Consider the following 25,142-nt stretch of genomic DNA (forward strand, 5'->3'; position numbering starts at 1 on the left):
GTCATATTTTCTTTCTTAATGAGAGTTACAGAATTACTCACATTACGTACCTCAAGTTCTAGATCAGCTGCAACCAGGAAGAAATTGGGACTATTATATAAACACATGGCAACATATAATAATAATATTTCCAAAAACAGTCCATGGTAGAGATAAAATCAGCTTCAAAGATTATCAAATTGTAAATATAACAGACTTTGTGGGGAATAAGTGTGAGAGCTTACATCTATATATGTATCCGTGCATGCATAGAAACACACCAAAATGTTGGAGGAATTCAGCCAGTCTTTCAGCATTCCATGTAAACTCTATTCACAGTTACATGGTGATGCCATTCATGGAGCGCGACCTCAGTCACATCATGAAGAAACAAAAGCTTACTGAGAACATGGTGGTGTTTCTTCTTTACCAGATTCTTCGTGGCCTGAAGGTGAGGAGAGTGGTGGGGGGAGAGGGGGGGTCCTGCAAAAATAGATTTGCAGAGAGGGATGGAGAAAACTTTGGCTTCCAGGACCCACACAATTATAACTGATGGCTCTCAGATCAGAAGTTTCAGCATTAAACAATGGCAAATGTCTTGCCAGGCTGAACCTAAAATGAACACTATCCTATCGAGAACTTTGCGGAATTCTAAACCACTTCAGATTCTCAAGAAGATTCCTGGTCTTAAACAGGTTACACTGATCACCTCTCTGCTATCCTACAATATCCAGGCTGAGAATTGCTTCACATTAAATTTATTTTTTCTTCAGGGACTCAGATATCGTTTCTGTTCCTTAAGTAATACTTCAAAATTCAGTAAACCCCTGGTATCTGGCACCTTTGGTGATTGGTAGATGTCGGATAAGTGTTTTTCAGGTTTCTTGATATTTACAATGCCTAACTAATATACCTGGATTAAGAATAAACAGTATAAAAGACAAAAATACTATACTGTACTGACAAACGTAGAAAACTAAAGCACTTTCCTTTATTTCCAGTCACATTTTTTGAAAATATTTAACCGTCGCTGCATCTGCAGGTTCCTTACCCTCCACAAACTGCCCAAAAACTGTATAACATTATCAATAACTAACCGCCCCCCCTCCCCCCAGGTTTACAGATAAAACCTTAGTAATATGCCAATAAAGATCAAGACTCTTGTGAAATAGGAGTTAGGGGACACTTTAAAAGAGTCACTACAACAGCAAGCAGCATCAACTAGCTCTTCATCCCAGGCGATGCCATTTTATTCAAACAGCCGCAAGCACAACCAAGGCCCTCCACTGGCTGAATATTTCACCAAAGGTTTATCTGTTACTTCAGAAAACACTTACAATATTAAACCTTCATTTATTTAAAATTTTTAAATTATTTTCCTCGATGTTTTTGCCAGTTGCTTGAATTACAGATAAAAGGGGTTTTACTGTATTTGAATTTGAAACAAGAAATGCCTTCAATGTTAACTTGATGTATTCAAATGGAAGGGCCTGCAGGTCATTCTCTGTTCTTGAAGGAGATCATGCTTTGATTCATATTCACTTAATTTGACCTTGACGTGATTAGTTTCCTGGTTATAATTCCAAACAGGTGAATTGTCGACCCTTCCCCTACCAATCTGTCAAGGACTTTCTTGAGTGATTTAATTTACAATTGCAATTCTAATTCAACTTCTTTCTAAGTATGCTGGGAACACATGTAAAGTCGGGTTGAGGAAAAAAGATGAGAACTTGAAATGAATGGATTTTGAGGGGAATGAAAAGGCTTTTTGATTGGTACAATTCTACTCAATTTCTCTTCATAATAATCAAACCAATTCTTCATCTCCACTGAATGAAGGAGTTTGGAGAGTTTTCCTAGTATAGAACATCAAACACTGCAGCACAGTACAGGCTCTTTGGCCCTCAATGTGGTGCTGACCCATATATTCCTTCCCAAAAAAAGTACAAAACCCTCCCTACCCCGTAAACCTCTATTTTTCTTCCATCCATGTGCTTGTCTAAGAGACTCTTAAATGCCCCCTAATGTTTCAGTCTTCACCACCATCCCCAGCAAGGCATTCCAGGCACCCACAGTTCTGTAAAACAAAAACACCCCTAAACTTCATTCCCTTCACTTTGTAGTATGCACTCAACATTTTGTGGGGAAATGGACATACTGAATTACATTTATGTTCACAAATTTAGATCTCTTTTTAAATACAGTTTTTGCCCATGGCTACATGGTTAGCCTAGTGGTTAGTGCAATGTTATCACAGGGCCAGCGACCCAGGTTCGAATCCATCACCATCTGTAAGAAGTTTGTGGGGGCTTCCTGTGTCTGCGTGGGTTTCCTCCCACCCTCCAAAAAACATACGGGGTTTGTCAGTTAATTGGTGAACTTCGGCAGCATGGGCCCGTGGGCCGGGAGGGCCCGTTACCATGTAGTGTCTCTAAAGGAAAAATGCAGGGGGATGCAAACTGATGAAAGGTTCCTGAGTGAGTGAACTCTGAAGGAGGAAATGAACTTTTAAATAAAACGAAAGCACAAAATGCTAGAAATAGCATTCACAGAGCGAGACACAACCATTATATTGCCAGACTGATGGATCTCGAGTCATTTCAACTGCAAATGTTTCAGGTCAACCATTTTCTCCTTGCAGAAGCTGTCCAAACTGACTGCTTTACAGAAACTTTCCATTTTCATTTTAGTATCTCTGGATCTGCAGCATTTCATTTGTGTAAACTAAGGCAGTATATTAGGTGGAAATTTCATCTGCCCTGAGTGTGGTGATGCAGCCACTACACTGGCCATACTCCTACCAGCTACCGCAGGAGGCAACCACTGTACTTGCAGTTAGGCAGCCTGGGAGGCCAACCCCACCTGCCCACTGTCAATCACCGGCCCATATAAAGATTCAAACCACCCCCTTCTGGGACAGTTAGACACGTGGAGCCAGCAAAGATACTGAGACTGGTGTGTACGTTTAAGCTAACTAAAGCCTGTAGTATAGTCTGTAGACTTTGTGTCAGAATTATTCGCACAGCAGTGAGGATTTGTATTCTTCCATATCCAATGTGACTAGTGGAACATCTCCACAAAGGGAAAAAAAAGTGCCTAAATCTGAGAGCACTGCAAGTTCTCACACCCGATCATACTGGAGATATCTCCAGATTTAGTGCAACAATGTTTCTGTTTTACAAGTACAGATCAACCCTGACTTACGATATTTCAAAGTTACGATTGGTCAGAACTTTTGATTTCGAGTTCTGATGTCCATCCACACTTGCAATGCCATTTCAATGTCACTGGCTTTTAAATAAAGGTTTTCAGCGTTTAAATAAAAAATAAATTAAAAACAAATGGTAGAGTGTGGTATTGTTTTGATAATAGAATGCGAGGCCTGGAACCGAGGCCCATTGAAGGTTGGGGTCGACCTGTATAATCCTTGTTCTGAAGAAGCAAAGAATTTTATTCCTTTGCTATTATACTAACTTAGTCCTATTTTCTCTTGCAGTACATTCATTCTGCTGGAATCATACACAGGGTAAGGCATTTCCTTTACTAAACCTATTTAACCTGCTGTCCACAGTAGGGCAGTATAGCATCACCTGTGAAAAAGAAATAACTCTTAAATAAAACATTCCTCTTTACTTTTTAAATAGTAGTGTATCACGTTTAGTTCAAAACATTTTTAAAAGGCCTCTTCATCTTGTAACAGGTGAAAATCAGTCATCTTTGTAAAGTAATAATTGAATAGAGGCATTTAAAATTGAGGGGGATCGACAGAGTTAATGTAGGTAGGCTTTTTGCACTGAGAGTAGGTGACATACAAACCAGAGGACATGGGTTAAGGGTGAAAGTGGAAAGGCTTAGGGGGAACCTCTTCTCACAGAGAGGGATGGGAGTGTGGAACGAGCTGCCAGCTGAAGTGGTGAATGCGGGTTCAATTTGAACATTTAAGAAGAATTTGGACAGGTAATGGATGGGAGAGGTATAGAGGGCTAGGGACTGGGTGCAGGTCAGTGGGACTGGGCAAAACAAATGGGTTGGCACAGACGAAAAGGGCGAAAGGGGCCTGTTTCTGTGCTGTAATGTTGTATAGTTCTATGATTCCTTCATATATCATGGAATCACCTATCTCCAATCCCCATCGAGCTGAATGGCCTTTCCTGCTCTCATTTCAGATTTCTTGTCAGAGAACATATATGGCATCACATACACCCTAAGATTCTTCTTCCTGCAGGCGCACAAGAATTACGACTAATCGGTCGTGTAAAAAAAACTGTACACAGTATAAACAAATGAACTGTAAACATAACAAATATAAACAAACTGACTGGACAATACAAAGAAAATAAATAAAGCGCACATGTAAGATTCCTTAAATGAGTCCCTGATTGAGTTTGTCATTGAGAAGTCTGATGGTGGAGGGGTAGCAGCTGTTCCTGATCCTGGTGGTGTGAGTCTTGTGGCACCTGTACCTCTTTCCTGATGGCAGCAGTGAGAACAGAGCATGTGCTGGTGGATTTGGGTCTTTGATGATTGCTGGTGATCTCCGACGGCAGCGTTCCCTGTAGATGTACTCAATAGTGGGGAAGGTTTTGCCTGTGATGTCCTGGGCTGCAACCACTACCTTTTGCAGGGCTTTACACTCAGGGGTATTGGTGTCCCCATACCAGACTGTGATGCAGTGGGTCAGCACCATTTCCACCATACCTCTGTAGAAATTTGCCAGGGTTTCTGCTGTAATACAACAACTCAGCAGAAAATAAGCCACTGGAGGAATTTAGTGGGTTAAGCATTATCTGTGGAAGCAAAGGAACAGTCAATGTGTTGAGTTGAGACCCTGCATTGGCATAGAGTGTAAAGTGTACAGTGGTGGGAAGGTGGGGGGGGGGGGGGGGTGACATAATAGGTGAATCTGGGTTGATGGGTAGGTGTAAAGAAGGATGGAGATGATAAGTGGAGACAACAAAGAGCTGCAGATTTAGAATTTGATAAGAAAGGAAGGTGACCAGGTGGAGGGATGGTGTGCATATGGGAAGGGTGGGGATGGGTTATGGGACTTGGTGGGTTGAGTATGTGGGTGATGGGCAGATGGAACCAGGTGAGGGGGCATTTCAAAAACAGGGGCTGATTGAATAGAAAGGGGAGTGAAAAAATTGAGTGGAGCAGGAGATAGAAGAAACAGACAGGCTATGGGTTACCTGATATTGGAGAATTCAGTGTTCATGCCGTTGCCCACTACCCAGGTGGAATTTGATGCACTATTCTAATTTGCATTTGTCTTTACCCTGGCACTGGAGGAGAGGTAGAACAGGAGGTTGGTGGTAGGGGAAAGATGACACTAAGATTAGATGTGTTGTGGACAGCAAAAAAAAATTCAAAGCTTGCAGAGGGATCTGGACCAGCTGGAAAAATGGCAGATGGAATTTAATGCAACAAGTGTGAAGTGTTCCATTTTGGAAGGACAAAATAATAGGGCACTGAGGAGTGTGGAAGAACAGAGGGATCTGGGAATACAAATACTTAATTCCCTGAAAGTGGTGTCACAGGTGGATAGGGTTGTAAAGAAAGCTTTTGGCATATTGGGCTTCATAAATCAAAGTTCTGAGAATAGGAGCTGGGATATTACAGTAAAGTTGTATCAGACATTGGGGAGGCCAAATTTGGAATATTGTGTCCAGTTTTGGTCACCTAACTATAGGAAAGCTACCAATAAGATAGAAAGTGTGCAGAGAAGATTTACTAGGATGTTGTCTGGACTTCAGGAACTGAGTTACAGAGTTAGGACTTAATTCCCTGGAGCGCAGAAGAATGAGGGGAGATTTGATAGAGGTATTTAAAATTATGAGGGGGATAGACAGAGTAAATGTAGGTAGGCTTTTTCCACTGAGGGTAGGTGAGATACAAACTAGAGGACATGGGTTAAGGGTGAAAGGGGAATGGTTTAGAGGGAACTTCTTCACACAGAGAGTAGAGGGAGTGTGGAACGAGCTGCCAGCCGAAGTGGTGAACACGGGCTCAATTTTAACATTTAAGAAGAATTTGGTACATGGATTGGAGGGGTATGGAGGGCTATGTTTAGAGTGCAGGTCAGTAGGGCTAGGGAGAATAATAGTTCGACATGGACTAGAAGGGCCAAAGGGCCTATTTCTGTGCAGTCTCTGGCGAGTTAAAAATAGCTTGGAACTGGCAGGTTAAGAAGGCCATGCTGAGGGAGCTCAGGTGCTTGGGCAACACGATCACCTAGTCTGTGATGGTCTTCTGTACATCAGCTGATGATTCCCTTTGCTTCTGCAGATGATGCCTGAACTACCAATTCCTCAAGCAGCCTCAGTTTTGCTCCAGGATCTACATTCTCCTATGTGTCCTATTCAAATTATTTACCAAATGGGTTCTCTTTTCAGATAATTAATACCCAGACTTGTCAAGAAGCTGCTAAAGTAGATTTATGGTTTATGCTTTGCAGGACCTTAAACCTGGCAATCTAGCAGTGAACCAGAACTGTGAACTAAGGGTAAGAATGCATGATGCAATATAATGGGATGTAGATTGGAAGCTATTAATGAGGACCCTGTAGCGTTTGTGCTATGCTGGCACGGATAAGAACGACACGCACACCAAAGCCTTGAAATTGAGACTGGTTTAATTGCACTGGCCATCGCATTAAGATGGGCCCCAGGCGCTGATGTCAGGGCCTCGCTGACCTGGGATTGGCCGGCATTCCCGCCACAGCTCACTGTCTTCCAGCTATGCAGGAAGTCACCTGGGATGACAGCCAGTGTTCACCCCCCCCCCAACCCCAGGTCCATGCAGTTGTCCTATTCATCGGCTATTTTGCAGGCCGGTCCGCGTCTCCGTGTGCGGGCCACTACAACCCAATATTTATTTTCCAACATGCTGTAAACTTAATGTTTGGACTTTGTTTAGATTTGAGTGACCTCAATAATTGACATTCTTGAGCATGTCAGGGAGAGAGCATCAGATAATTATCTGGTAGGTTTAAACAGAGAAACAATAGACATATATGAATAACAAAATAATTCTGTGACTGAAACTATGAAGATTTCCTTTTTCTTCTTCAGGGGTTTGGAGGGACATGGTCTAGGTGCAGGTTAGTGGGACTAGGCAGAAAAATAGTTTGGCATAGACTTGATGGACTATACTGTGCTGTGGTGTTCTCTAGTTCTAATAGTTCTCTGTGAGCAGATGATCGGGAGAATTTGCATTGTCAGGAATAACTGGCATGAAGCTGCATTTGTAGAAATTCTGGCAGCAACAAATCACACATCTAATATATACATTTGTACATATATGTCTTTTCTCCATGCAAATCAATATGGAGCACTCTAGTCCAAGGAGGGTCAGTATGGGGAGCATTTGATGCTGAATGTCATGACCACATTGAACCTTTAAGGTCATATGAAGTTCAAAAGTTACAAACAAAAATTGAACTTCCATCAATGAGTTACAGTCCTGTGTATCAATGTAGATTCAGAAACCAAACCCAGTTCAATATGGGCCCAAAAAAGTGAAGCAACATTGGCAGAAGCTCTTCACAAGCCCGTAGAGTTCGACAAAGGAGAAAGCAAGAGACAGCAGAGGAACATCCGTCTCGCCTCACTGTCGATGCTTCCAGGCATGCAAGGAGCAGGCAGCGGGAAACAGAACAGCAGCAATACACCCGTCTCAGAGCTCAGGCCTCCAGACATGCAAGGAGCAGGCAGAGGGAAACAGAACAGCAATGATATGCCCATCTCAGTGCTCAAGCCTCCAGACAGGCAGCAGGAAATAGAACAGCAGTGATAGGCCCATCTCAATTCTCAGGGCTCCAGACAGGTAAGGAGCAGGCAGCAGGAAACAGAACAGCAGCGATAGGCCCATCTCAGTGCTCAGGCCTCCAGACAGGCAAGGAGCAGGCAGCAGGAAACTGAAAAACATGTATTTAAGCAGAATTACTGTGAAGTATTTTGGGTATTCTGTTTCAACCATGTAGTCAACAACAGAGTGTTTTATTTCCTGGACAACGCCGGATGTCTTGCTAATTATAAATAAAACCAATGGAGGTGGGGTTGCTGTTGATAGGGCTTGATGGTCAGTATGGATATTGTGAGTCAAAAGGGCCTATTTCCACACTGTACACCCCTCAAAATGTGTACCACATTAGTAAAACAACACTAAAATTAATCACATTTTAACTGTCCATTATTTCATCCCTTCAGATATTCCTTTGTCCCACCAATTACCCAACCCCTCCCCTCTCAGCAAACTAAATTAACTTGTTTTTCTTTTTTTAAAAAAAAAACCTGTTCTTATTGAAGGGTACCAGATCTGAAATGTTAATTGTTTCTCTTTCTAGCAAAGTATTCCTGCTCTTTTCTGGTTTTGATTTCAGATTTCAATCATCTGCTTTTCAAAAAAAAGTATTTTAAGTTAATTCTATTCTAGTTTGATCATGATGTTCCCCGATTTCTATTCCAACATGTTGATTATAGTTGTATTCCCAAGTTTTTCCAAATTGAGTTCCTGGTCTCTTGAGTACTGCCACTGATGACCTGGGAAGGATTTGATAGAAATCAGTTTGTGTGCAAAATATATGTGTTCACCTGCGTGAATGTCCAGAGCTAGTGACCAGACTACATTGTCTGAACCCTGCTGATTGCCTGCTCTCCAGAAATACGCTGCGAAAAGGTGGCATTTGAGCCAACCCAGGCAAGTCACTGAAAACAAGAGGGGTGATGGGAATGAAAAGAAAAAGGGGAGACCCGTGAATTGTGGGAAGCAGAGAAAGAAATGCAAACCTGGGGAAGGAGAAGGACTTTATAATGATCTGTGTATGATGTGTTTCCCTCCACCCAGTACCAGGATGTTTTTCCTGAGACTGCCTAGCTCCCTGAACACTCGCTGTGTTCAGTGGTGGAAAATGTGCAAAATTGTTTGGGGAAAGGGTTGGCAGTGATTGATGATTGGAGGATGGGGGGTGGGGAGGTTTGATGGAACAGGGATGAATTAATTGCATTCACTTTTGTTTTGATTTTGTTTATAACGTTTAGTGACATAGTTGGTAAAAGGTCATTAAAAAGTTATGATGACCAGAAAAATCTTGGGTAGACCACTAGTGAGTCATAACATTGACTATCAGGTACAGGTTCTCCCCTACTTATGATGGCCCGACTTACGATTTTTTAAAGTGCTAGGGAGTCCTAATCTGAGTGACCCACAGTCAGCAGGACTCACGAGATTGCTTTGTAACTTGAAGTCACAAGCTTATGTCGATATTATAAATAGTTTACGCCATTTTGGTAGATTGTCTCTGTCTGGAGAAATTGTAGTAAAGAGCATGGTGTTAAAGGAAACTGTGGTTTATTTACTCTGGGTAACCAAGAGTGGGAGTTCGGTTCCTCATATAACATTTCTGGCCATGGTTACAACATATTTTGGCAACGAGGACCTTAGATAATTGAATTTAACAACAATGTCAGTTGCAATGGAACAGCTCAAGGCCGTCCTAAAACAGCAACAAGAGAGTTTTGAGCTCATACAATCAAAATTAATGGACCAGCTGGCAGCAAAAATGTCTGTGGGAGCTTTAATCGTTGAGGAAGGTGAGCCTGCACTGAAAACAAATACTGCAAACGCATTAATGAACTCTATCACTGAGTTTAATTATGACTCGGAGTCATGCACATTTGAAACTTGGTATAGGAAGTATGAAGACTTGTTTTCAGTAGTCTTTTCCAAGATCAGTGAGGTGTGGAAGATTAGGCACTCAAGAACACAAGCACTACATAAACTCATTCTGCCAAAACTTCCCCAGGAGCTCAGTTTCAGGGAAACACTTGAGGTAATGGCAGAAATATTCGGTGAACAAATATCACTGTTCAACATTTGGTATTAGTGTTTAAAAATGACTAAGAGAGATACCAAAGATTTCATGGCATACATGAGTAGGGTAAATCGACGGTGCGAGCATTTTAAACTCTCTACTCTGACTGAAGAACAGTTCAAGTATTTAGTCTTTGTTGCAGGAATGCAGTCACATCAAGATGAAGACCTCAGAACATGATTGCTGGTGAAGATTGAACAGGAATCTGACGTGACCATTCGAAAATTAATCGCCGAATGCCAATGCTTAATTTGAAACACAACAGCAAAATGGTGGAAGCAGTGCACTCATCTTCAAGTGGTGAACAGACAGTTAAGTCAACAGACCCCACTAGACCAAATAAAAGTGTGACCAGCCCACCCAAACCGCCCAGCGCCTGTTGGAACTGGCATGAGTGGCACTACACTCGTGACTGTCCACGCAGACAGCAACGTTGTAGTAAATGCAAGTGTCGAGGACATAAACCAGAATGCTGCAGAAGGAAAACAACCGTTAAGTTAGCTTCACATACAAAAGTGAAACCAATCGAAATGACTTTTAAGGTGGGAACCGCCAAATGCAAGAAATACGCGAAGGTGCACATTAACGCCATTCCAGTGAGGCTGTAAATTGATACAGGGTCTGATCTAACCCCAATATCAAAGAAAACGTGGAAACAGATTGGTCAGCCAGAGGTGAATCCAACCGAAAACATGGCACGGAATGCTTCTGGGGGGATCCTGGAGTTGTTAGGTTCAGTTGACTGTTCCATCAGCTTAAATGGCGCAGAAGGAAATGGATTACGTTATTTGGCAAAATGTCCTAACCTCGATCTCATGGGCCTTGGCTGGATCGAAAGGTTGAACCTGCTTGACCGTCCACTCAATGATATTTGTCAAAAGTTGTAAGTGGCACATACCCCAACAGCAGCAAATACAGCACAAGAGTTGCTGATACAGTTGAAGCAACGCCATGCACAGGTATTTTCCGAAGGCCTCGGACGGTGGACTAAAACAAAGGCAAAATTCTGTCTTTTGCCAAATGTGAATCCGACTTTCAAGACGAAACGACCTGTCCCATACGCAGCACTGCAAGAAGTGGAGCATGAATTGGAACGGATGCAACATGAAGGAGTGATTGAACTGGTCAACTACTCATCATGGGCTGCACCTATTGTGGTGGTGAAGAAATCTAATGGATTTTTCAACTGGTTTGAATGCAGCATTGGACGACTATCAATACCCACTGCCATTGCCTGATGACCTTTTCGCGAAACTGAATGGGGGCAAATGATTTGCAAAGATCGACTTAGCAGCATATCTACAGGTGGAGGTTGATGCCGAATCCAGAGAATTGCTCACCATCAACACACACATCGAGGACTGTTCAGATACACACGACTACCATTCAGAGTGAAGACTGCTCTAGCTATCTTTCAACAGATGGTTCAAATGTGTACTTTCAATTTCCAATTCCGCTCTGTCCCTGCGTTTGCGATATACAGTACACTACTCTCTCGCGATGCTGGGTGATGGCAGCATTGTACGAGACTATTGGACAGCATACTCTCTCGTGATGCTGACTCAACCACGTTCACAGGCTCTGTAGCGATCAGACAAATGAGTGCACTATAAACCAACCATTATGTCTACCAAAAGCCCACATGGGTCTCCTCCTTCTGGTGAGTAGATACACCCCATCATGTCTACTAAATGCCAACGTGTGTCTCCTGCTTCTAGTAAGAAGACACACCCCATCATGTCTACTAAATGCCCACGTGTGTCTCTCCTGCTTCTGCTAAGAAGACATACCCCATCATGTCTACTAAACGCTCATGTATGTCTCCTGCTTCTGGTAAGAAGACACACCCCATCATGTCTACTAAACGCCCATGTGTGTCTCCTCACCATCCAGCCACCAATTTTAGTTCAATGCTTCAAACATTCTTCATGCCCACTGTGCTTTCATCTGTGTACATTAATGATTTTTTCAGAGTAGAATAAAAGTTTTCAAAATGTAATTATAAAAAATGGTAGGTAAGGTTTCCTTTCTCGACATGTTTTTTCAACTTATGATGGGTTTGACAGAATGTAACCCCCATCGTATGTTGAGGAGCACCTGTACTAGACTGGTTAACACATCAACTTGACAGACTATGTTATGAATGCTTCAAACTTGATGGAATGCAAAGATCCGTTTCTATTTTTTCCTAGTTACAATCTGCAAAGATTAAGGTAGTCATAAAATTACATAACATGCATCCTCAGTATTTGTGAAGTAATTTTCATTTCAGATTTTGGATTTTGGATTAGCTCGTCATAATGAGATGGAGATGACCGGCTATGTCATCACTCGTTGGTACCGACCCCCTGAGATTATACTGAATTGGATGCATTACAGTTACTCAGGTAATAGATCACATCCATCAAACTCGAGTTTGAGATCTCTAACCTTTGCTCCCAACCCTTCACAAATTGGCCACAACTTAATCAGCAATAAAACAAAATTATCAACTGATATCAGTGAAAAAAAATCTTTCATGAGGTGCTGTGTTCATTATGAATATTCTAATTCAGTGGTTCTCAACCTTTTTCTTTCCACTCACATCCCACCTTAAGTAATCCCTGTGCCAATCGGTGCTCTGATTAGTAAGGGACTGCTTAAGGTGGGATGAGAGTGGGGAGGGAAGGTTGAGAATCACTGCTCTAGACCCAATTGTGACTGAGATATTTTGCTTGAGAAAAATTGTCATTGGCCCATTTCCTTTAGAGTTCTGAAACCCTGCACATAACGAGTCAATGAGGGACGATTAAAGTAGTGGTCTTAAAACTTTTTCTTTCCACCCACATCCCACCTTAAGCAATCCCTTACTGATCACAGAGCACCGATGGCATAGGGATTACTTAAAATGGGATGTGAATGGAAAGAAAAAGGTTGAGAACCACTGGTTCTAAAGTTGTAACATTATCAGTATATTCAACATTAAAATTACAGCTGTCAAGTGATTTTTAAAAAATTACAATATGTCAAGCTATTTTAAATATTTTGGCGACTTAAATGCAGTGTAAATTATACTGTAAAGCAATAATAGATCAATATATTGAAAGGGAGGGGGCAAGTGGAGATGCAGAGCAGAGTGCAGGTCACAAGGTATTTTTGCTTATTTCTGTTCTAGTTCTTGCATGATGATAAAATACCTAATTTTTTTTTTGAACAGGAGGCGACAGGGAAGGGAAAGATAGTGGGTAGACACCTGGAGATAAAAGGAAAAGAATATTGCATTATCATTGCATGTGGCTGCATGAAACATCTCCATAAATTGAATGAGATTAACTAATGTCCAAGAACCCTTATTTTTGTCTAATCCTTGCTTTCTTTTCTAACCTTGCCATGTAGTGGACATTTGGTCAGTGGGCTGCATCTTGGCTGAGATGGTCATAGGGTCTGTGATCTTCCCTGGATGTGATCGTATCCTTGGACAATTATTAAAGAAGACTTTATTTTGTTATGGGGGTGGGAGATTACAACTTTCAGAATAAAAAATAAATTAAAACATAAAATCAACTGTGGAAGATCCCCCCCACCCCATCAGAATTCGATAGTCTGATTTCTGATGAGATAATCAACCTGAAATGTTAATTCTGTGTCTATCTGCACAAATATTCCTGACCTCAGGAGTATATCCCACATTTTGAGGTTTTAGTTCAGATTTCCAGCCTCTGCCATCTTTTGCTATTGAATTTCAGAAACAATAGCAACAGGGATCAATCAGGTGGAACTCATTTCTTCCTCTGGAAATCCAGTGGAAGTTAATTGGAAATTTCCTCAGCGAAAAGGGTGGGAGGGGAACAAAAGTCATGACCTGCTGAGTTTCGCCAGTACTTCTGCACCCTGCATAAGACTGCAGACTTCTTGTTTCCCTCTTGAGGTAGTTTTAGCCAAGCAAAAACATAGTGGAGTGTAAATCAGGATTGACTGAAGCAAAACTCTTTTCTTTTGGTGCCGTTGGTTGGAACTATCGTAGACCTTCAGAATGATCTGTCAGTCATTAACTTAAACAAGTGGAGGATGCAGCTTTTATTAAAGTAATATCAAAGCGTTTTAATGTCTTCATTTGAATCCATTCCCTGACACGTCCCTGAAATATTACATTTAGAAAGAAGTCTATTCGACTTCCAAGTGCATGCACTGTTGACTGGCTAAATCCAAAATAACTGGACCAGGAGAAGCTTACCAGAGAAGAATTGGATGCAGAAAAAAGATCAGTGTTTTAGCTTGGATGGAAATAAGCACGTTCATTGCTGTTTCATTAGAATTTTCAAAAGTGATTCTTAAAAGGTACATGTTCCTGCTTTTGGAGAGGTTATTTATTGAGGGACTGAAAGGAAAGATTTTGTAGATTACCTTTGAACAAGGGCTTTTTATACAAGATGTATGGGTAACTATGAAGATTCTTGCAATTTGGATCAGAATCATTCTTTAACTTTTCTGTGTAGACTTTGACCAGCTGAAAAAGATCATGAATTTAACAGGAACACCACCACAATACCTGGTGGACAAGATGAAGAGCAAAGATGTATGTATTTACTGCATTTTAACTATCGGGCAGAATACACAGGAGGCATTCTCTAAAAAATAGTGCCATTCAATCTCTTCATTTCCTGAGAGCAGACATCTGTTTTAACACCTCATGGTGAAAGGGCAGCCACACTCAAACTGCTGGCTCGATTTCCGGGACGCTAATCACTGTAGTGAGGCAACCCAAGTCTTCTGGTCTCAGAAACCAGACATCGAGTGCAATATAGCAGAAAGCACAATGTTGCTTTATCGTGCATTTGATTTGGAACAAAGAACGAGATAAATTGGTGTGAAAAAGATATTTCCTTTACAGATACAAATGCTCTTTGAAAATGTTCCAAGACCATTGGCTAATTGGCCCCCATGCTCTTCCAAAAGTCTCTGTTGCATGCTGAACTGCTATTTCAGATCAGCTCTGAACAAATGACAATTATGTACATATCAAAGCAGTTTGATGGACATTTGCATTCATGAACTAAAATAGCATTTACTCATGATCAATCAAGTGCAAGAAACAGTTCACTGTTCCCTTCCTAAGGAAGATAGCTTATGGAGGATTTATACTGCCAATATAGATGAGTTAGGTGAACTCAGCACAGATTGAATCTGAACCTGGTCTCTTTCTAGTTACTACAATTACTACCTAGATATACTCACTGAATCATGGAACAAAAGGTCCTGATTCACTTTTTCAAATATAGAGATCAGAAATGTTGCATGACCTCAGTACAATGTTCAACACATTAGGTTATGTTACTACTGATATCAAGCAAATTGCTTCACCATCAAATGTACTTGCCCTTAATATCTTTGACTTTCTCCAGGCAAGAAACTACATCTGTTCACTCGTTCCACAAGAGAAGAAAAATTTCCAGCAAGTTTTTCCCACGATGAAAGTGCAAGGTAGGAGTAACACTGGTAAAGCTTACGAAGATTAGACCGAGTCCATGTGGATTTATGAAAGGAAGATCATGTTGTACATGGTTTTTTTTTACAGTTGTAACTATCAGAATAAACAAGGGGACCTGGTTTCTGTGGAATTGCACAAATTATTTCAAAGGCACCTACACAAAAAAATTATTAACTAAAATTGAAGCTGGTGGAATTGGAAGTAATGTTCCAGCAGGAATTGAAATTTTGGTAATACACAGGATTGAAATAAACATATTTTTTTTTGAGGGTGATGGAAGTTTTTCACTACGGGAATGCTTGAAGGATTGGTGTTGGGGCTCAAGTTGTTCACAATCTCTACCATTCGTTTGTAGGAAGTGGCAAGTGTAATATTTGATATGATGCAAGGTTGGATGTCGATGTAGCTTTACAGGAAAGTAAAAGCTTTAGGAGATGCAATGTAGTATGGAAAATGTGAAATCTCCACTTTTGTAGAATTAAAAAAAAATCTTCTACCATCCCGTAGGATGATGTTGGTTCCTTTCAGTCAGTTTGTGGGGTTTGATATGTGTGTCCTGGAGTGGCTGTAAAGGCCGATCCTTGACAGGCCCTACTTGACACATCCTTGGCAGGTGAGACCTGGAGGGGGAGCAGGGGCAGAAGCTCCATTATGACATTTCCTGTACCTTTCCTCTGTTGCCTCATTGAGTTTGTTCTCAGCAGCATCCACACCTTTTCTGATAGTGTCCCTCCACTGCAAGTGACCTGGAACCAGATCCTCCCATGTTGATGGGGCAATGGCAGCTTTCTTGAGGCTCCTGTGCAGAACTTCCTTGTACTGTAGTCACTGGCCTCCTTGTTTTTAGGTACCATTAAACAGTTGGCCATACAAGATGTCCTTGGTGCACTCATCCGTCAGGCATTCTGACAACACATCCTGCCCAGTGCATTTGGGCTGACTTCACCAACGTTGAAACTGCTGGCATTCTGACTCGAGAAAGGACTTCAATATGGGAGACCTTGTTTCGCCAGGTGATCTTCATCAGAGAATGTAGGTGACGCTGCTGCAGTTGGTCAGGTTGATGTAAGTGACTCCGATATAGGTACTACATCCATATAGCAAGGCTGTTATGACAATAGCCCTGTACACCTTACACTTGGTGGTCAACCTGACATTCTGTGACCAAACCAGATCTTTCAGCTGATCAATTTCTGGTTCTTGACTCAATCTCTACATCTAGAGAAGCTGAATATGTTATTGTGCTGCCCAGGTAGTAAAACGTATGTCATCAATGAGGACAGTTGGTTCTTCGTAGCTTGAGCAAGGGTTGGTACAAAGGGTGGTTTTTAAATATTGTAAAATTGAAAGGTGTGCAGAGGGACTTCATTGTCCTTCTACACAGATCACTAACAGTTAACATGCAAATTCAAAAAGCAATTAGGGAGGCAACTGGTACATTGACCTTCATTGCAAGAGAATTTGAGTACAAAATATAGCTCTCTGAAATTGCACAGGGTTCTAATGTAGGGGTTCCCAAAGTGGTCGATATAGACCCGAGGGGTCAATGGGACCATTCAAGGGGTCAATAAATGCCAGGGGGTTGAGGGGAGTGTCAATTTAATATAGCACTTATGGCAGTGTCACCCAAGCTCTTGCGAGAGCAGGGGTTGGTGGCCACCATATTGTATTTGGCTTTGGGGTATAATATAGTTGAGAGGGAACGGGAGGACAGAAAGAGGTATGAGGTACATCCAGTGCCACCACCACCACCTTCCATCAGCGCTGCCAGGACCCCTCATCCAGCATCGCCACCACAACTCCCCCCCATCCAGCGCCGGGAGTCCATGTCTGGGGTGGGGGGGGGGGGTGTGGGTCAATAAGGGATCACGTAGTCCCTGAATAGGTTGATGGTCTAAAAGGTTTGGGGACTTCTGCTCTAATGAGACTACATCTCAAATAATTTCAGGTCTACCCTACCTACCAAAAGGATAGATATGTAAACGGGTTGGTGAGATCACAGGAAATATTGTATACAGTTATGGTGACCTATAGGAAGGATGCCCATAAACATTAAGAAAGAGTGTAGAAAAGATTTATAACAGGACTGGTGGGCTTGAGTTGTAATGATCAGCTGTTTTAGAGGTTGGGACTTTTCTCCCAGCAGTTTAGGAGACAGAAGGAGGAACTTAGAGGTATGTAAATTCACCAGGGGCATAGAAAAGGTAAATAGTCATAGTCTTTTTTATCACAGGGTAGAGGAGTCAAAACAAGAGGGCACAGATTTAAAGTGAGAGCCATCTGATCTGACTAAGCTGTCAGAGGAAAGGGTAGAGGTGCGTACAATTGCAACATTTAAAAGAGATTTAGATAGGTAAATTAATCAAAAAGGTTTTGAGAGATAAGAGTCAAAAGAAGGCAATTGGGAATAGCTCAGGAGATTACTTGGTTGGCATGCAAAACTTTATGACTCTACATGAAGGATGCAGAGATGGCAAAGATTTAGTGAATTTCTGGATTGTTGAGTGGAAGTTGGTTAATAAACAAAAGAAATAGATTGGTTTACATGCTCCTTCAAATTTAGAAGAAATCTCATTGAAATATAGATTTTTTTTCCTAAAGAGCTTGGTAAAGATAGGGATGATAGTTTCCCCTTGCTACAGCATCTCGAACAAGGGGTCACATTTTCAAACCAATGGGTGGCACAGTTAGCACAACACTATAACAACGTTCATAGAACATTACAGCACAGAAACAGGCCCCTTCGGCCCTTCTAGTCTGTGCCAAAGTTTTTATTGCCTAGTACCACTGACCTGCACCCATTCTATAGCCCATACCTCTCCCATCCAAGCATCTGTCCAAATTCTTCCTAAATATTAAAATTGAGCCTGCATTCACAACTTCAGCTGGCAGCTCATTCCACACTCCCACCACTCTCTGTGAAGAAGCTCCCCTTCATGTTCCCTGTAAACTTTTCTCCTTTCACCCTTAATTCATGTCCTCTGGTTTGTATCTCAGTGGAAAAAGCATATCTACATTCATTCTATCCCCCTCATAATTTTAAATATGTCTATCAAATTCTTGTAATCTCCAAGGAATAAATCCTAATCAGTTTAACCTTTCCCTGTAACTCATTTCCTGAAGTCCAGGCATCATCCTAGTAAATCTTCTCTGCACTCTTTCTATCTCATTGATATATTTCCTGTAGTTAGGTGACCAAAACTGCACACAATACTCCAAATATGGCCTCACCAACGTCTTAAACAACTTTACTATAACATCTCAACTCCTATACTCAATACTTTGATTTAAGAAGGCCAATATGCCAAAAGCTCTCTTTACAATCCTGTAACACTACTTTCAGGGAATTATGTATCTATATTCCAGATCCCTCTGCTCTACCACACTCCTCAATGCCCTACCATTTATCATATATTGTCTTTCCAAAATGTAACACCTCACATTTATCTGCATTAAATTCCATCTGCCATTTTTCAGACCATTTCTACAGCTGGTCCAGTTCCCCCTGCAAGCTTTGAAAACCTTCTTTGCTGTCCACAACACCTCCAATCTTAATATCATCTGCAAGCTTGTTCATCCAATTTACCACATTATCATTAACAATGGTCCCAGCTCCGATCCCTGAGTCAGTCACAGTCATCCACCACTACTCTCTGGCTTCTCCCATCCAGCCAGTCAAATCCAGTTCATCACTTGAGCAGGAATACCTCGCATCTGAACCTTCTTGACTAATCTCCCAAGCGGGCCCTTGACAAAGGGCTTGCTAAAGTCCACGTAGACAACATCCATAGCCTGTCCTTCATCAATTTTCCTTGTATCCTCCTCCAAAACTCTGTAAGATCGGCTAAACACGACCTACCATGCACAAACCCATGTTGACTGTCCCTAATCATTTTCTGGCTATCCAAATAATTGTATTTCCAATCTCTTAGAACACCTTCCAATAATTTACCTACTACTGATGTCAGGCTCACCAGTCTATAATTTCCAGGGTTACTTTTGTAGCCTTTTTTAAACAACAGAACAACATAAGCTACCCTCCAATCCTCTGGCACCACAGCCATGGCAAAGGACATTTTAAATATTTCTGCCAGAGCCCCTGCAATTTCTACACTTGCCTCACTCAAGGTCCAAGGGAATACCTTGTCAGGCCCTGGGGATTTATCCTCCTTTATTTAAGACACCAAGCACTTACTCCTCTTTAATCAGTGTAGGATCCATGACCTCACTGCTTGTTTTCCTTACTTCCCTCAACTCTGTGCCCATTTCCTGAGTGAAAACTGAAGAATTTTTATTTATTTATTTATTAAGATCTCCCCCATTTCTTTTGGATCCATACAAAGCTAAACTCTCTGATCTTCAAGGGCACCAATTTTGTCCCTTACTATCCTTATAGACCTATAGAAAGCCTTAGGATTTTTCTTGCTTTCTTTTTATACTCAAGTACCTCATTTGCTCCATGTTACCTATACCTGTTATACACCTTCTGAACCAGATCCCTAATACCTCTCAAAAACCAAGGTTCCCTTTGCCTGCTAGCCTTGCCTTTCTGTACTCTCAAAATTTCACCTTTGAAGGTTCTCCACTTACCTCGCACATCCTTGTCTGAAAACAACTTATCCAAATCCACGCATTCTCTCAAAATTAGCCTTCCTCACAATTTAAAATCTCAACACAAGGCCCAGACCTATCGTTTTCCATAATTAACTTGAAACTAATGGCATTGTGATCACTGGATCCAAAATGACTCCAGTTTGAATCCGGTGCTGTCTGTAAGGAGTTTGTACGTTCTCCCATGTTGGCGTGGGTTTCCTCCGGGTGACCCAGTTTCCTCCCATCCTTCAAAACATATAGGGATTGTAGGTTAATTAGAGAATTTGGACAGCAGAGGCTGTTGGGTTGGAAGGGCCTGTTGCCATGCTGCCTGTCTCAATTTTATAAAATTAAATCCTTCAAGATCGATATGTGAAAAAAGTCTTCACCTAGGGGATAATGAGGGATGTGGAGGCTTGGTCACTGAGTATATTTAAGTGGAGATAGATATGCTTTTTTTTTTAAATATAGGGAATCAAGAATATAGTGTTCATGTAGGAAATTGATCATTGAAAAAAAAGTATTCACCATTTTACTAATTATAGAGCAGACATGAGGGTTGAAATAACCGACCAGACCTATTCCTAATGTTCTAATAAAAGAAGAGCCTTGATTGAGATGAGGGTTGATGGACAGGTGAGGGGTGGCAGCAGTTTGCGTGACTATAAAGTTTCATTTCATTACTTCCTGGAAATTCCTCAAGATTGTTAATATCTTGAAAATGTAGATGGGGAGAACTGAAGGAACTGAGAGGAAGGAAATAGAAAATCAATAGACAGAACAGTTAAACTGACAAGGCACATTTTAATGACAAGAGTGTTTCTATTCAGGGAAAGTCGTACTTTGCTTTTGTGTAATTTACTCTAGATATTCCTCACAATATCATTTACTGGATTCTCTCATCTTTCCCTTAGCTGTTGACCTGCTGGAAAAGATGTTACTTCTAGACCCTGAGAAGAGGATAACAGCAGGTGATGCACTCGCACATTCTTATCTCAGGGAGCATCATGATCCAAACAGTGAACCAGTAGCAGAACCATATGATGATTCCTTTGAAAGTCTAGACCTAAAGGTTGAAGAATGGAAAAGCAAGTATTACTCAGACTCTTTCACACCTTGATTTTGACTGGGCTATTTTTGGAAGCTTGGAGAGGTGCACTTCATTCATTTGCACTACAGAGTGGGGTGGGGGGGGGGGGTTAAAAAAAACAAACAAAATAATGCAGAACTGGGCACATTATTCCAATGGGAGAGAAAAATCGTACTCAACTCTTACTGAGGGAGAATGATAAAAATCAAATCAAAGGTCCCGACTGAAAATATTGACTGACCCTTTCTACCCATGAATGCTGCCTGACCTGACAAGTCAGCAGGCCCCTTGTTTACTCCAGACTCTAGGATCTGCATGCAGTTTTTGTGTTTCTTTGGGAGAATTGTAACGATAGCGATCGTGGTTGCATTTGCTACTAGCAAGGTCGTAAGGATATAGTTCCTGTTTGATTAGACCTAGCTGCCAGCAGGGGCTGACACTGAAGGGGGTGAATGCAGTATGTAAGATCTGTAATGGAGGCTTGCACCTTCATGGCCTGCCTCATGGGCTGTTTACATCAACTTTAACGTAAAGAACATTTTTCCTTCATCCATGTGTTGTCTAAGAACTCACACATACGAATACAAGATAAAACAAGGATCAGAGTCCATTGTACAGGAATGTTTGACATCAAGTTCTGAAGACAACAGTGGAGGATAACTAATCTATTCCACACTGCATATAATAGTTGCTAGTTATTGTTGTGGGGGGAGGGGAGAGGAGGGGAAATGTTATTCTACGTAACTTAGATACACAGCCAGCAACTGCTCCTCTGATAACACAGAGGCCTCAGAATACTGATAATTTTTAAAAAATCCAGTTGCAATAGCTAACTTGGAGAGGATACTTTACTGAGCAGCACTCTCTCCAATATGTTTTGATGACAACTCTTTCTCCCATTGATGCTATATGACCCACTGAGTTCCTCCAGTAGAATGTTTTTTCGGGGGAGCATGGCAAGATGGCATTGAAGAAAGACGTGTGTTCCACCTTTCCCCAGCTGGATTATTAAATACCCGACTTTAAAAGTATAAAAGTGGCTAAAAATAGTATTTATAGTTCTTTGAATAACACTGATTCATCATGGCTATTAATGTGAAGAAATCTAAAACTCAACTTCAGAAGAAATTACCATATAAAAGTATAGACGATCTGAGGCCTACCTGCACAGCTGAATCCACTGAGTCGTTGTTGGGAGTCTCTAAACCCCAGAGGATTCCTGCCCATTCAAGTTTGACTTCGGTGAGTTCGGTCGTAGCCGACCCACGTGCACGTGGGCAGCCCAACTGACAAAGGGGCTCATGAGCCCACGACATTACTGGGTGGCCCGGGGATGCGCAGTGTAGTGTTGGAGAACACCCCTGCACGTCCGGCGGTTCTGCTGGACATGCGTGGAGCATCCCAGGACCGGGACCTTTTGGAAAAAATGTGGACTGTGGGGGAGCCCGAGCGCCGGTGCCCCAACGAGACCGGGGTGCCTGTGTTAGGTGTCCATACCCGCAGGCGCACAGTCAGAAGACCTATGGTGACTGAAGGTGAAGAGGAACTTACCTTATTGGAATTTGCCCTGGAGGAGGAGTCTGTACTTATAGTAGGTAGACCTCAAAAAGTGGTTATGGAATCTGGATTGGACTCAGTGTTCACTGTTTTGGAAGGGATTGCTTTTCAAATGGATAATATGTCCAAAAAAAAGTCAACTCAAATAACCCAAGGATTTATGGATATGAAAATAAAAATGAATACTTTGTGTGAAGAAATGTCAACTATGAAACAAGAAATGACTGTAGTTAAGAGTGATATTAACAGATGTATAAAATCTGTTGATATTGTACAAGATAATTTTTTAAAAATTGAAACAGCATTTTCTGAATATCAAAATCAAGTGGAACGCAATAAAGAAAAAATGGAAAAAGTGGAAGGTTCTTTTGTAGATTGGAGGATTCATAGAAGGGATTTATTGAAGAATATTGATATTTTGGAAAATCAAAGCCGGAGAAATAATGTGAAAATAATTGGTCTTCCAGGGGACTTTGAAGGTTCTGACCCAATAAAATTTGGATCCCAGAGGTATTGGGTAAAGTTTTTTCCTGAGGGTTTGGAACTGGATTGGGCCCATAGAGCGTTGAGGAAAAAAACACTTCCTGGACAAACACCAAGGGCGGTCTTGATTCGTTGTTTGAAGTATCAAGATAGAGAAATGATTTTACGAATGGCGGTACAGAAAGCGCGGCAGAGTCAATCTCCGCTGATGATTTAAAACAATAGAGTGTTTTTTTATGCTGATTTGAGTCAAGAGGTTAGTAGAAGATGACGGGAATTTAATTTGGCTAAAGATGTCTTATGGCAAAAAGGTTATAAGCTTGCTTTTCGTTATCCTGCAATTTTGAAGGTTTTTTATGGAAAATTTCAATCTCAATTTTTTGAGAACGATCACAATGCCTTGGTTTTTGCTAATTCATTGCCAGAATTGTGAAGAAATGGGCGGTCTTCATCATTGTCTCCGAAGAAGAGGGTAAATGGAAATGGAAATGAGGTTGGAAAGAATGGAAAGAAAGAAGAGCTGACACGAAGTCTTCTTGACATTGAAGATCCGGAACAATCATTGGGCTTGGAATCATTGGGTTGAATATGAAAGCTTTGACTGTCTACCACTAGTGGGTTTTCCACACCCAGTTTTTTAGGGTGTTACTAACTTTTGGGTGGTTTAAAAAAATTTTTTTGTTTATTGAGGGGTGGGTTTTGTGGGGTTTTTTTGTGTTTTTGAAGAATGATAAAGGGGAGCGTTATTTTATAAAGTGTATGAGATAGACAACAGACTCGCCAAGGCAAATAGCGCCTTTGGAAGACTACACAAAAGAGTCTGGAAAAACAACCAACTGAAAAACCTCACAAAGATAAGCGTATACAGAGCCATTGTCATACCCACACTCCTGTTCGGCTCCGAATCATGGGTCCTCTACCGGCACCACCTACGGCTCCTAGAACGCTTCCACCAGCGTTGTCTCCGCTCCATCCTCAACATCCATTGGAGCGCTTTCATCCCTAACGTCGAAGTACTCGAGATGGCAGAGGTCGACAGCATTGAGTCCACGCTGCTGAAGATCCAGCTGCGCTGGATGGGTCACGTCTCCAAAATGGAGGACCATCGCCTTCCCAAGATCGTGTTATATGGCGAGCTCTCCACTGGCCACCGTGACAGAGGTGCACCAAAGAAAAGGTACAAGGACTGCCTAAAGAAATCTCTTGGTGCCTGCCACATTGACCACCGCCAGTGGGCTGATAACGCCTCAAACCGTGCATCTTGGCGCCTCACAGTTTGGCGGGCAGCAACCTCCTTTGAAGAAGACCGCAGAGCCCACCTCACTGACAAAAGGCAAAGGAGGAAACACCCAACACCCAACCCCAACCAACCAATTTTCCCCTGCAACCGCTGCAACCGTGTCTGCCTGTCCCGCATCGGACTTGTCAGCCACAAACGAGCCTGCAGCTGACGTGGACATTTTACCCCCTCCATAAATCTTCGTTCGCGAAGCCAAGCCAAAGAAGAAATATATTAGTAGTTAGTGGAAATGTCTACTTTGAATTTTGTTACTTTTAATGTTCAGGGATTAAATAATCCAATTAAGCGAAAGAGGGTTTTGGCTTGTATAAAAAAAAATGAAAATTGATATTGCCTTTTTACAAGAAACACATTTGACCGAAAAGGAACATTTGAAATTGAAAAGAGATTGGGTTGGACATGTTTTTTTTTCTTCTTTTAATTCTAAGGCAAGAGGGGTGACGATTTTGATTCATAAAAATTTATCATTTGAATTGGAATCTTTGGAGGGAAATGTAGGTAGAGTTTTACAGGTGAATTGTAAAATCTTTGCTGAATCCTGGACTTTGCTTAATCTTTATGCACCTAATGTAGATGATGAGCGGTTTATTTCAGAACCTTTTTTATTGTTAACTCAAGCTAATGAAAATATTTTAGTTGGGGTGATTTTAATTGTGTTTTGGAACCTTTATTGGATAGAAACCCAAAGAGTATAAGGAAATCAAAGACAGCAATACAGATCAAAGCGTTGAAGGATTTAAATCTGGTAGATATTTGGAGAAAAGTTAATCCTACAGAGAAAGATTTTTCTTTTTATTAATCA

General features: G+C 41.5%; 1 protein-coding gene across 4 annotated transcripts in view; it reads left to right on the forward strand.

The window, feature by feature from the left end:
- The window catches only part of LOC138763091 (mitogen-activated protein kinase 14A), a 47,456-nt gene that overhangs the window by 16,890 nt on the left and 5,424 nt on the right, over positions 1-25,142 (forward strand). The window contains exons 4-11 of one of the 4 annotated variants that reach the window (XM_069936709.1): positions 319-430; positions 3,476-3,505; positions 6,434-6,481; positions 12,123-12,237; positions 13,226-13,297; positions 14,326-14,405; positions 15,232-15,310; positions 16,165-16,372. In XM_069936709.1, the coding sequence (XP_069792810.1) occupies positions 319-430; positions 3,476-3,505; positions 6,434-6,481; positions 12,123-12,237; positions 13,226-13,297; positions 14,326-14,405; positions 15,232-15,310; positions 16,165-16,226 (598 nt within the window). In that variant the 3' untranslated portion in view covers positions 16,227-16,372. Of the gene's footprint in view, positions 1-318; positions 431-3,475; positions 3,506-6,433; positions 6,482-12,122; positions 12,238-13,225; positions 13,298-14,325; positions 14,406-15,231; positions 15,311-16,164; positions 16,373-20,824; positions 20,999-25,142 lie in introns of those variants that run through there. The other 3 variants (XM_069936706.1, XM_069936708.1, XM_069936707.1) reach the window with 3 other exon arrangements.

Source organism: Narcine bancroftii, chromosome 5 (genome assembly GCF_036971445.1).
Source record: "Narcine bancroftii isolate sNarBan1 chromosome 5, sNarBan1.hap1, whole genome shotgun sequence".
In the NCBI taxonomy this organism is placed as follows: domain Eukaryota; kingdom Metazoa; phylum Chordata; class Chondrichthyes; order Torpediniformes; family Narcinidae; genus Narcine; species Narcine bancroftii.